Genomic DNA, 13,108 nt, shown 5'->3' with positions numbered 1-13,108 from the left:
TTCTTGCTCTATTTGTGTAATTGTGTCACGCAATTCTTTGGACTTAGAAGGGATTATTTCCAAACCTAGATCATATTCTTTGATATACTTGGCGACTGACAAATCATTCATTTTTCTCTTCAATAACGCATTTTTGATTCGTGTTAACGCATGATCCTGTTTCTCGGGACTAGCACCTTCTAAATTCACATCGCACCATGTTCCGAACGTTGTACACAGTTCAGTATTAAATCTGATGAAGGCATGACCGTGCATCCCATTTGCACAAATTTCACTTCCATCATAGGTCAATGAAAAATTGTATGGAAACAAAGGTATCCAAGCGTGTGTGTAAATCTCATTAAACACAGATTCTACAAACTCACTGATAGAGTACGTTTTCGGCTCAATTTGCAATCTAACTAAAAGACTTGGTAAGTCGTAAGTGATAAACATTGATCCCGCTACAAAACCATCAACTACACTGTATACCGGTTTCGAAAACGCTTTTTTCTTGTTCGGACATCTAGATAGACCTATGGATTTGCATTGTTGCTCATGACCTTCTAAACTAAACTCTGGGTTTTTCATCCATTTGTTGAAAAATTGTAAATTTTCTTTGACATCGTCGTATAATGACAAATACTCATAGGTTACGTTTATCAACACATAAAATAAACCATTCGTAACGTCAATCGGTGTATTCTGTACATGCTTGAAACAAGACGGTTCATAAAAATTTGGTTTAGGACGTCCTAACGCATTTGTTTGTAAAACTAAGGGAAAAAACAGGGCAACTATATGCACAAACATATACATGACGAGTTTTTGATGCATTGTCATTTTGGAAAGTTCCTATATAAGTATTTTCTACAAACAAATTGAAGTTATTTGTCTTCCAGTCATTCACATGGATTACACCACAAATAGCATTCCTATGTGTCTGTGGACAGATTTCCAGCATGTGGAAATAAATACAAGAGAACATTTTGCACATCAATTCGAAACGTACGCAAGACTCAAAGCTTCTCTACAACCAACGAAGTTGATAATGTGTCTATTTGATGAAATTGTTGAATTCGTTTGCAGCAAAACAAACATAAGCAAAATCAAGATTCAACACGCGCTGATGGACTCTTGTACTTCAAGGAAAACCTTTTCAGTTTGGTCGTTTCTGATCAAAGATGTGACAAAAGAAACCTTGAACGTTCTTGCTACGAAAGCGAACCTGTGTAGATTCGATTTATTGTATGGTTTCATTCATGCCGAAAACTGGATATGTGGTGCAATTGATTTTCGAGGTGCTGAAAAGTCAAAAGATATTGCCAAAGATATTCTTGAAACAGAGCACGTTTTTGAAATGTTTAGCGCGAATGCGATGACAAGATATTCCAATAAAATGTCCATGAAGAATATTCAATAAAACGTATTGTATCATAGCTTGTGTTTTCGTGATTTGTTCAGAACATACTCAAATAACAAACAACACGCACAATTGTTTCAAGGTTTTTTATTAACATATACAATCGAACACAACAAAACAAACATGCATAAAATGTTAATTATTGAGTCACACATCTATGTGTTAATATCATGTATCACTCGAATGCCGCATCGGATGCATCATCGTCAGAAAAATAAATATGGTCGGCCTCTTCGTCCCGCGTTTCGATGTATTGCGCGAATGCCTCGTAATCAGAAAAATAAATATGGTGGGCCTCTTCTTCCACCTTTTTATCAATCAAATATTCATATGGCGATAGAACATAGGGTACACGTTCAATTTGATTTTGTTCTTCATCATCGACGCCACCGATTTCGTCCGCAAAACAATTGTCGAATTCTTCTTTATATTTTTCCTCCAAAAAACGTTCGTAAGATTGCAAAAACTGATCTTCTATCATATCATCGATATCACGGCTTCTGCAAACCCAACACATTTTTCGATCATGTATTTTTACATCTCGATCATTGGAAACTGTTTGAGTTGTGTAATTATCATCGTCGTTTTTTTCCTGGCAATATGTTTGTTTTTGATCTCGATTTGCATTGCGTATTTTTGTTCTTCGTTTTGAAAGTTGCCTTTGCAAACGCCTTTGTTCAGCCTTTTTACGTTGCTTTTCAGTTTGTTTTTTATAGGAATTGGGGCGGGTACGAGTACAAGTCTTTTCAATTTTCGCCGTAAGCAGGTCATCGAAATCACTGTAATCATCGTATTCGTCATCATTTTGGTTATCTTTGGTTTGAAGGATATCAACCGATTTCGTTGAACATCGTTGGTTATTGCTTTCTGTTTTCGCAATTCCATTGTTCGCTTTTTGATATAGCTTGGAAAACTCATTTTGTAAGTACCGACCGAATGATTCATTGTCAAAAGGACAAGCAGGGCTAAACCGTCGCTGACTAAGTTTCAGTTTCACTTCTTCTTCTGTGTTCATGACCCAATCGAACACAAAAGGGCAAACGGGGCACAGCTGTCGATGCCTCAGTTTTACATCTTCTTTATCCATGTTCCAAATGGAAATGTGCACATGGCAAAACACGCATCGAACGCACTCAATATTTTCGGAGATTACACAAGTGTCGTAGATGAACCCTTGGCTAGCCAGGTCTTCCTTTGACACGCCGAAATGGGAAGGCCTGTTTTTAAACGATTGAAGTCTCTGATACAACGACATGTTTGCGAACGAACGTTCTTAGACTCAGTAAAGCATTCATCTGCTATTTATACAAAAAATTGTAATGTAAATTTTATGTCCATCCATGTAGCGATCAAATGCCTTATTGTCAGAAAAATAAAACGCCCGGCAAAATTAGCGGGGGGGTCTTTTTTAAAACCCCACCCCCCTTATTAAACCGTCAGAACATTTTCCGGCATAAAGTGGCGTACGGCTAATGATTTCCATATAACCCGAGTTTGTTGAAGTAAAACTTTTATCATATACGCAAACCGGCCAATATTCGCAAATTCATGATTAGAATGACAAAATAGCAAGTACAATATAAAAAAGTGAAACATTATGAAAAAAGCAAATACAATCACTTCTTGAAATCTGGCAACAAAACAATCTTTGTATTACATGTCTCTGATTAGTTCCTTCGGCTCCGTTAACTTCTTACACTTTAATGCAGTACTACATTAAAATTCTGAAGAAGATATCCTTCAGATGATTAACAGCACATCCGTCTATGCGCATCCGTTGTTTCACCTCCATCAGTATCTCGTCCTGACGTCTATTTATCTCCTGCAAGATAACATCGGGCTCATCGCTACACTGTGCGGTTCTGATGAATGCCTCCAGCTCCAGCATCTCAAGCTCCATCCTTATTTTGCTGAACCACAACATCGGCTCTGGGGACGCGATGACGGCCTGTCGTATCCTCTGTAATCTTAGTATAACTCTCGGACCTTCGTCCATCATGTCCGTTATAACTGCTACCCATTTACTTTGCTGCTTATCCTGCAAACCACTTGCTGCCATTAAATTTCTTTCCGGAATCATGTAGTATGACAGATGTTGTGTGACAATAGCAGTCTTAAGGTCTCTCAGTCCGTCATGTAGCCAGTATAAAAAACTGCGTTTATAAAAGTTATGCTGTGGGTTATTCTCAGCTTGCCAAAGTACTATATTTTTAATCACGTATGATGTAACTTCTTTCTTACAAGGCTTAAGCACATCTTTAACAATCATTTTAAGCATAACATAAACTTGCGTTTGTGTGCTATTAAGATTGTTTACAAGTTCTGTCTCACCAGTGTTAAAGCACATCCTCCATTCCATGTGCTTATAATCACTTCCCTTAAACCCGACTGGGGTTAGGTAGGCTCCTAATGATACGACTTTCTGAACTATAACTGGTGACGGCCAATGACGTGTTCTGGCAGCCCATCGTTGGAGGATGATGGGGCAGTAACAGGGTAGTGCGGGTACTCTGTCTATATCACATAAACCATGAATTGTCCCCGGTATCGACGGCCCCGCTCTCTCATGATCCACTATAAATGAGTGTGTAAATAATGGCGAAAGTTCATCTAGGAATAAACTACTACTAAGTAGAACGGCTCCATATCCATTATCACACAGGGAATTAGTAATTTGTATAAAACGTGTATGCGCTCGTCTCTCTTGTAACAGTCTGCAGTGTCCTGGATATACGCGTGTATCCATCCTAAACACGTCTATTTCGTCAGGTATGGTGTGAAGGTTGATACCAGCTTCCACACAGAGGACACCTTTCACCACGCTCAACATGTCCCAGTCGCTTTCCAAATTGCAGGTCAGTCCCTCTGCCTTGCTTCCTGCTAAAATTTCAATGTAATGACTTGATCGTGGTCGTGTAGTATTAAACAGCCTAACAAACTCCCTGCATTTCTCAACCCGCCATCTTATCATCTCCTCGCCGTATCCCAGCCGGGTCATTATAGTACATATTTCCATGGACATATTTTCGACATGATTCTTAAAATACAAAAGCACAATATAAATGTTAGTTCACGATGAGTATTTTATTATATTTCCACTATAAAATATTCAATGCACGTTCCATACATTGGTTAAAATGTAGTTTCAGATAATGTTTATGTTTCAGTTATTCATACAAAGTGCGAAGAGCTTTTTAATTTTTAAATAACATAGGAAATAGAACGAGTTAAAATAAATGCATACATCATTTGTATCTGCATTTCATGTTGCGTATTTAATTAAGTTTCATAAGTAGTGTTGTAGTATTTATTGTAGTTTGGATATCTGAAATATATTAATTACATTTTGTATATGTTAACATTATTTTATATATAATAATTGACTAATTTAATTATCATAGGTTAATTTTTTTTCAATGATGTTTAGTTTTTCCACCGAATCATATTGTTTCCTAAAGTATAACAAGTGAATAGTACGTGATTTTCTCATTATCATCATGTAAAATTACATTTTTTTTTCATTCAGTAGTGTCATTGAATCTCGTACATTTATATACTTTTGTTAAAGATGGATGGAGAATAAACATAAACGTAGTTCAGAGCAACAGACTGGTAAAATTGAATTAAACTCGAGTTATAAAACTCTGATTTGTAAAGCGTCAGGCACCGTGCGTTTGAAACGTAATTCCGAATGATGCCGAACACTTAGTCTTACCACATTATTCTTGTTTAATAGGTTATACGTGACACATCTTAAACAAAAATGTACATGCATTCATATTGTAGTGACGTTAAATACAGTTCCGTGCGTTCCTACTACTAACGCCAATATGACCATACGATTTACACGAAATTCAGTAATAACTCATTTGAAAGTTGTGCTCAGTTATAAAAACAGTTTTAGTATAGTTTATTAAAATTCTTAATCATAACATTGTGTAATGTTCCTGAAACAAAATAAAGGAAACCATAACATGCATAAAATTCCGTTATGAATCCACAACTGAACCCTAACGGTCGTGTTTGCACAATTAATCCAGTGGGAAAATTATTTAATAACTTCAATGTGGTATAAAGCATGTGGTTTGTTGTTTTCTATCAAGGTTAGAATTTCGTTTGAGAACTGCAAAATTGTAATAAAGTAAACACAAATCCCCTGCGTACCTAATCGCACGTGATTACTGTACATAGCGCTGTGTCTGGCATTGCTTTCAATTCATCCCTTACCCGTGAGAGACGACTGTGCAGGCTGCTGTGACTGGGAACGCTTTTAATCCCGGACTTACCTGAAGGTTTCCTATGAGATGCACAAAGTGAGTTTCCTCATTAATTGTCTTATTTAATGCATACAAAGCGATTTGCGCTGATAAAACAGCTAGCGTTGCACTTTATATTTGTGCAATATTGTTCCCATTTAACACTATACACTTAACTAGATATTTCCAGGGTCACATCAAGTAAAAATTGTCAATTTGCTATCAGTGCCTTTTTAGTATTAAGGTCACAATATACTAATTCTAAACATTTTGTAATTTAATTTTACATATCCGACTGTAGTCAAAAATAAAGTAAACATTTTGAACGTAGGAATCTTCATATTATAACATGTTGTTGACGAGCATTCTTTTAAGCTTAATGCATTTAAAACATAAGAAGATAGATCATGAGAAGGAGAAGAAAGAATTTCATACGTTTTCAAGTTGGCTGTTTGTTCATGTTTTTACCAGAAGTTTTAAACTGATGTAACCCGCATTCGCGCACGTTTCCCTCTGTAGTTTCCAGGCTTAAAACATAACATTGATTTCTTGAACATTAATACTTCCTCTTTACACAAGTCTACATTAAATAGCATACGAATGGATTTAATTGAACACATGTCTTCCAGTTTATCAATGTGTGTATACTTGAACATCTCAATTATTCAGTATAATGTTTCTTACATTCTCTGAGTTACCCGTACCTTACGGCTTCTCATGCCTCTGTGTCTAGGAACGCTTTCAGTCACTTACTAACTACTACTAAGTGTTTTGCGTCTATTTAGATAGTCGTGTCTGGGAACGCGTTTAGTTCCTGGACTTACCCGAATCTGACGGCTGGACAGGCTGTTGTGCCTAGTAGCGCGTTAAGTCCTTGACATTCCCGTACGCGACGAATGCACTGGCTGCTGTGTCAACGAGCGCTTTAAGTCCCTGACTAACTGAGAAGGCCGCAGGGGCTGTATTGTCTAGGAGCGCTTTCATTCCTTTACTTACCGGTATGTGGCGGTTGAACCAGCTTATGTGTGTAAGAGCGATTTTAGTCCGATACTTACCTAAACATGAAGGTTGCACAGGCTACTGTTTATAGGAGCGGTTTCAGTCAATTACTTACCCGTATGTGAAGGCTGCACTCGTTGCTGTGTCTGGGATATCTTTCGGTCCCTGATTTACCCGTATTTGAAGGCTGCACAGGCTGCGGTGTCTTGGAGTGCTTTCAGTCCCTGACTTACCCGTTCGTGAATGTTTCACAGGCCGCTAAGAGTGCTTTCAGTCCCTGACTTATCCGTAGGTTAAGGCTGCCACAAGCTACTGTATCGAGGAGTGTTTTAAGTCCCTGATGTACCCGAACGTGAATGCTGCACAGACTACTGTGTCTAGGAGCGCTTTCAGTCCCTGACTTACCTGTATGTGAAGGCTGCACAGACTACTGTGTCTAGGAGCGCTTTCAGTCCCTGATTTACCTGTATGTGAAGGCTGTACAGATTACTGTGTCTAGGAGCGCTTTCAGTCCCTGACTTACCTGTTTGTGAAGGCTGCACAGACTACTGTGTCTAGGAGCGCTTTCAGTCCCTGACTTATCCGTAGGTGAAGGCTGCACAGACTACTGTGTCTAGGAGCGCTTTCAGTCCCTGACTAATCCGTATGTGAAGCCGCACAGACTACTGTGTCTAGGAGCGCTTTCAGTCCCTGACTTACCCGTATGTGAAGGCTGCACAGACTACTGTGTCCAGGAGCGCTTTCAGTCCCTGACTTATCCGTATGTGAAGCTACACAGACTACTGTGTCTAGGAGCGCTTTCAGTCTCTGACTTACCCGTATGTGAAGGCTGCACAGACTAATATCTAGGAGCGCTTTCAGTCTCTGACTTACCCGTACGTGAATGATGCACAAACTACTGTGTCTAGGAGCGCTTTCAGTCTCTGACTTACCGGTACGTGAAGGCTGCATAGACTACTGTGTCTAGAAGCGCTTTCAGTCCCTGACTTACCCGTATGTGAAGGTTGCACAGACTGCTGTGTCTAGGAGCGCTTTCAGTCTCTGACTTACCCGTATGTGATGGCTGCACAAACTACTGTGTCTAGGAGCGCTTTCAGTTGCTGACTTACCCGTACGTGAAGGCTGCACAGACTACTGTGTCTAGGAGCGCTTTTAGTCCCTGACTTACCCGTATGTGAAGGTTGCACAGGCTACTGTGTCTAGGAGTGCTTTCAGTCCCTGACTTACCCGTACGTGAAGGTTGCACAGGCTGCTAGGAGTGCTCTCATTCCATGACGTACCCGTATGTGAAGGTTGTTCGGGCTTCTTAGAGCGCTTTTAGTCCCTGGCTTAGCCATACGTGAAGGCTGCACAGGCTACTGTGTCTAGGAGTGCTTTCAGTTCATGAATTACCCGTACGTGAAGGTTGCACTGCCTGATAGAGCGCTTCAGTCACTGACTTACCCGTACGTGAAGGTTGCATAGGCTACTGTGGCTATGAGTGCTTTCAGTCCCTGACCTACCCGTACTTGAAGGTTGCACCGACTACTAGGAGCGCTTTCAGTCCCTGACTTACCCGTATATGAAGGTTGCACCGGCTACTGTGTATAGGAGTGCTTGGAGTCACTGACTTACCTGTATGTAAAGGTTGCACAGGCGGCCAAGAGCGCTTATAGTTATTGACTTATCCGAACGTGAAGGTTGCACAGTCTACTGTGTATAAGAGTGCGTTCAGTTCCTGACTAACCTGTATGTGAAGGTTGTTCGGGCTACTAAACGCTCTTTCAGTCTCTGGCTTACCTATATGTGAAGGTTGCACAGGCTAATGTGTCTTTGAGTGCTTACAGTCCCTGACCTACCTTACTTGAAGGTTGCACCGACTGCTAGGAGCGCTTGGAGTCCCTGACTTACCCGTATGTGAAGGTTGCACAGGCTACTGTGTCTAGGAGCGCTTTCAGTCCCTGACTTACCCGTACGTGAAGGCTGCACAGACTACTGTGTCTAGGAGCGCTTTCAGTCCCTGACTTACCCGTATGCGAAGGTTGCACAGGCTACTGTGTCTAGGAGTGCTTTCAGTCCCTGACTTACCCGTACGTGAAGGTTGCACAGGCTGCTAGGAGTGCTCTCAGTCCATGACGTACCCGTATGTGAAGGTTGTTCGGGCTTCTTAGAGCGCTTTCAGTCCTTGGCTTAGCCATACGTGAAGGTTGCACAGGCTACTTTTTTCCGGAGTGCTTTCAGTTCATGAATTACCCGTACGTGAAGGTTGCACCGGCTGATAGAGCGCTTCAGTCACTGACTTACCCGTACGTGAAGGTTGCATAGGCTACTGTGGCTATGAGTGCTTTCAGTCCCTGACCTACCCGTACTTGAAGGTTGCACCGACTACTAGGAGCGCTTTCAGTCCCTGACTTACTCGTATGTGAAGGTTGCACCGGCTACTGTCTATAGGAGTGCTTGGAGTCACTGACTTACCTGTATGTGAAGGTTGCACAGGCGGCCAAGAGCGCTTATTGTTATTGACTTATCCGAACGTGAAGGTTGCACAGGCTACTGTGTATAAGAGTGCGTTCATTTCCTGACTTACCCGTATGTGAAGGTTGTTCGGGCTGCTAAACGCTCTTTTAGCCTCTGGCTTACCTATATGTGAAGGTTGCACAGGCTTATGTGTCTTTGAGTGCTTACAGTCCCTGACCTACCCTACTTGAAGGTTGCACCGACTGCTAGGAGCGCTTGGAGTCCCTGACTTACCCGTATGTGAAGGTTGCACAGGCTACTGTGTCTAGGAGCGCTTTAAGTCCCTGACTTACCCGTATGTGAAGGTTGCACAGGCTACTGTGTCTATGAGTGTTTTCAGTCCCTGACTTACCCGTATGTGGAGGTTGCACTGGCTGCTAAGAGCGCTTTCAGTCCTTGACTTACCCGTACGTGAAGGTTGCACAGGCTACTGTGTCTATGAGTGTTTTCAGTCCCTGACTTACCCGTATGTGGAGGTTGCACTGGCTGCTAAGAGCGCTTTCAGTCCCTGACTTACCCATACGTGAAGGTTGCACTGGCTGCTAGGAGCGCTTCAGTCACTGACTAACCCGTGCGTGACGGTTGCAGAGGCTACTGTGTCTAGGAGTGCTATTAGTCCCTGACCTACCCGTTCGTGCTGCAAGGAGCGCTTTCAGTCACTGACTAACCCGTATGTAAAGTTTGCACTGGCTGCTAGAGCGCGCTTCATTCGCTGATTTACCCGTACGTGAATGTTGCACAGGCTACTGTGTCTAGGAGTGCTTTCAGTTCCATAACGTGAAGGCTTCACAGGCTCCTTGGAGCGTGTTCAATCCCTAACTTTCCCGTACGTGAATCCTTCACAGGCTGCTAGGAGCGCTTTCAGTTTTTGACTTACCCGTACGTAAAGGATGCACAGGGCACTGTGTCTAGGAGTGCTTTCAGTTACTTACTCACCCGTACGTGAATGTTGCAAAGGCTCCTAGGAGCGCTTTCAGTCCCTGACTTACCTGTAGGTGAAAGCTGCACAAGCTACTGTGTATAGGAGTGCTTTCAGTCCCTGACTTATCCGTACATTAAAGTTGCACAGGCTACTGTGTCTAGTATTGCTTTCAGTCCCTTACTTGCCAGTACATGAAGGTTGCACAGCCTACTGTGTTTAGGAGCGCTTTCAGTCCCTGACTAGCCCGTACTTGAAGGTTGCACTGGCTGAGCGTTTTCATTTCCTACTATGTATTATGTTGCGTCTGTATTGAGAGATGAGTCAAAAAGTGTTTTCATTCTCTGATTTACCTGCGAGATGACTGTACAGGCTGATGTGGACTGGAACACTTTCATTTCAATGCTTACCCGTGAGAAACGGCCGTACAGATTGTTGTATCTTTGGGCGCTTTCGGCCCCTGTCTCACCTGAGAGTGACGACTGTACAGGCTGCTGTGTCCTGGAACGCTTTCAGTCTGTGATGTGGCTCGATCGATGCCTCCTTCTGCCATTTTCAGTCGGCTGTGTGTGCACAATTGTATTCAAACATTAAATTACAATGAAAAGACAAAAGAGCTGACATGTTAGCCCGAATACTCAATTTCGTAAGAGATCAAATATAGCCCTAACCCAACATATTAACATCGGCCTTATGCCATTTTGGTTATGTGTGAAATAATCCAAATGTTCGCGAAATAGTCTATAGAGCCGTATTAGTGCGTTCAATTCCTACACAATACAAAACGATTTCGCAATAAATACATGGAATCCCCAGTAGGTTTTGTATTTTTGAATTTTAGGCGTGTCCAAACCTGATTATCGATACAAGAAATGCCAACTATTCATGTTTCATGATTGTCATTTCAAAATAAAGATTTTCGAACTGAAAAATAGTTATGCAAATTAATACAAAACACAGTTAAAAAGACAATGAAAAGTTACAGTCGTAATTAATACATGTACTTTTAAAGTGTGTCTGCACTTACGATTTCAAATTCGTTCAATACTTAAACACACATTCTTGAAAGAGTTAATATTATCGAGATAAACATTTTACATTATTGTGTTAAAGAAACGAAACTGAATTGTAATATATTAAAGTAACCATTTAAAAGTATGCGAATGTTTACTCATTTCAAATGAACCTACCATCAGTGTAATCACTCCATGAATGCGAGCAGTAGAAACGACTAATGTATAACATACAATATATTAATAGCGTTTGCGTTACACTAAAAAATAATTTATTGACCGGCATGAAATAATCAACCTCGACTTTCTCCGGAATATTTGTTTTTCATTTTTTTATATTCAATATAAGACATACATTGCATACATGCATAAGATCACACAAAAAAAATTATATCATGTAGCAGCAATACTGTTCAAACATGTTATACAAGATATGCTAATATATAGTCTTTTTTTCAAAAAAAAATAAAATCTACAGAATAGTTATGAATATGAATAAGTTGCATAAAATTGGTAGAAAGCATTCTGGACTTGTTATAAAAGTTTAATGTGCTGCCATTTTTGTTCAAATATATAGTTTATCATTGTTAAGGGCAATTTGTTTTTCAAGTTGTGGATCTTAAGTTTTAAATCGTTTATAAAACAGTTGAAAGTAGGTATTTGTTTTTTTTTGGTATTCGATGCTGAATATAAAATATTTCATTAATATGATAATGTGGTTCACAGTGTTATTAATTTCTGGTATTTTAAAAGTATTTACACCGAAACTGATATTTAAGAGAGACAGTGTTAATTGTAATTGTTGTTTCTCTAGAAATGTTGTTAACTGGTTCCATAGAATTTGAATATGTTTGCACTCCCAGAAAAGGTGTTCTATTGTTTCAATGTGTTCGCTGCATATATCACATACATTTGTGTTGGATAGGTTGCACTTAAAAAGATATTTATTTGTAGCTATGATTCTATGGACATATTTATATTGAAAAATTCTCAGGTTACTATCTATAGTTGTTTTATATGGCATGATAAATATTTGTTTTCAATTTAATTCTTGTTCTCCAAGAAGGCTTTGCCATTTATTTTGAATCTTGGAGTTTTCTGCTGGGTGTTTAATTTGTAGTTTGTAAACTATTTTGCTTGTTTTGGTTTGTTTTGCAAGTATGTTTTCCGTGCATGATGTTTGAGTACATGATGTGTTATTTGTATTAATTGTAGATTTAATATGTATGGGTATGCTTTTAATTAATGTGTTATACATTAGGAAATTTCTTGAAGGTATTCCGTATAATATATTACTTATATTCTCAAAATAATAGAAGTCCTTTTTCTGTAATCGTACAATTGGTCGACATATTTAATGTTTTGTTCAAAAAGTGTTTATAGAAAAAAGTATTATTGTTTGAAGTTATGTCTTTATTGTTCCATAAAATAGTTTTACTTGTGATTTGGGTTTCTAGGTTATGAGTAGCATTAGTCCATGCCGATAAAACACTAGATAGAAATATGTTTTCGTTTGCAATTTCATGCAAAATGGTATTGTTGATGTTATATTCAAAAAGTAAGGAGTGACCATATTTTTTTAGGATTTTCTAGTAGAATTATTTCCATTAACTCGTATTGGTATTATCTAGGTATCTTTTAACCCAGCTGCATTTGACTGCATTCAAGAATGAGTCGATGTCTGTTAATTGAATACCTCTATTTTCTACCGATTGAATTAACTGAGTTCGTTTAATTTTATCAGGCTAACCGTCCCATATGAAATTAAATATTGCTGATTTTATATCGTTAATAACATCATTTGGTGGATTTGGGAGGACTGTTAATACATAAATTAATTTAGGAAGTGCAAACGTTTTCAAAACTGTGTTTTTTCCGATAAGTGTAAGTTTACAGTGATGCCATGATTTTACGCAGTTTTTAAAATTCTGTAATTTAGGTAGTATGTTTTAAAGAACTGTATCCTTTTCATTATTTGTGAAAGTAATTCCTAACGTTGTGACTTCATCGGATGTCCAATGCA

At 39.4% G+C, this 13,108-nt stretch overlaps 1 protein-coding gene across 1 annotated transcript in view; it reads right to left on the bottom strand.

Annotated features, from left to right (window-relative positions):
• Positions 1 to 2,933: 2,933 nt before the first annotated feature.
• Positions 2,934 to 13,108, bottom strand: part of LOC127851189 (uncharacterized) — a 98,573-nt gene continuing 88,398 nt past the window's right edge. The window contains exon 4 of the mRNA XM_052384819.1: positions 2,934 to 3,388. Coding sequence (XP_052240779.1) covers positions 3,114 to 3,388 — 275 coding nt within the window. The 3' untranslated portion in view covers positions 2,934 to 3,113. The remainder of the gene's footprint in view (positions 3,389 to 13,108) is intronic.

The sequence above is a fragment of the Dreissena polymorpha genome, chromosome 11, assembly GCF_020536995.1.
Source record: "Dreissena polymorpha isolate Duluth1 chromosome 11, UMN_Dpol_1.0, whole genome shotgun sequence".
In the NCBI taxonomy this organism is placed as follows: Eukaryota; Metazoa; Mollusca; class Bivalvia; order Myida; family Dreissenidae; genus Dreissena; species Dreissena polymorpha.
The sequence above is the reverse complement of the archived record's forward strand: the minus strand, read 5'-3'. Positions and strand labels throughout refer to the sequence as shown.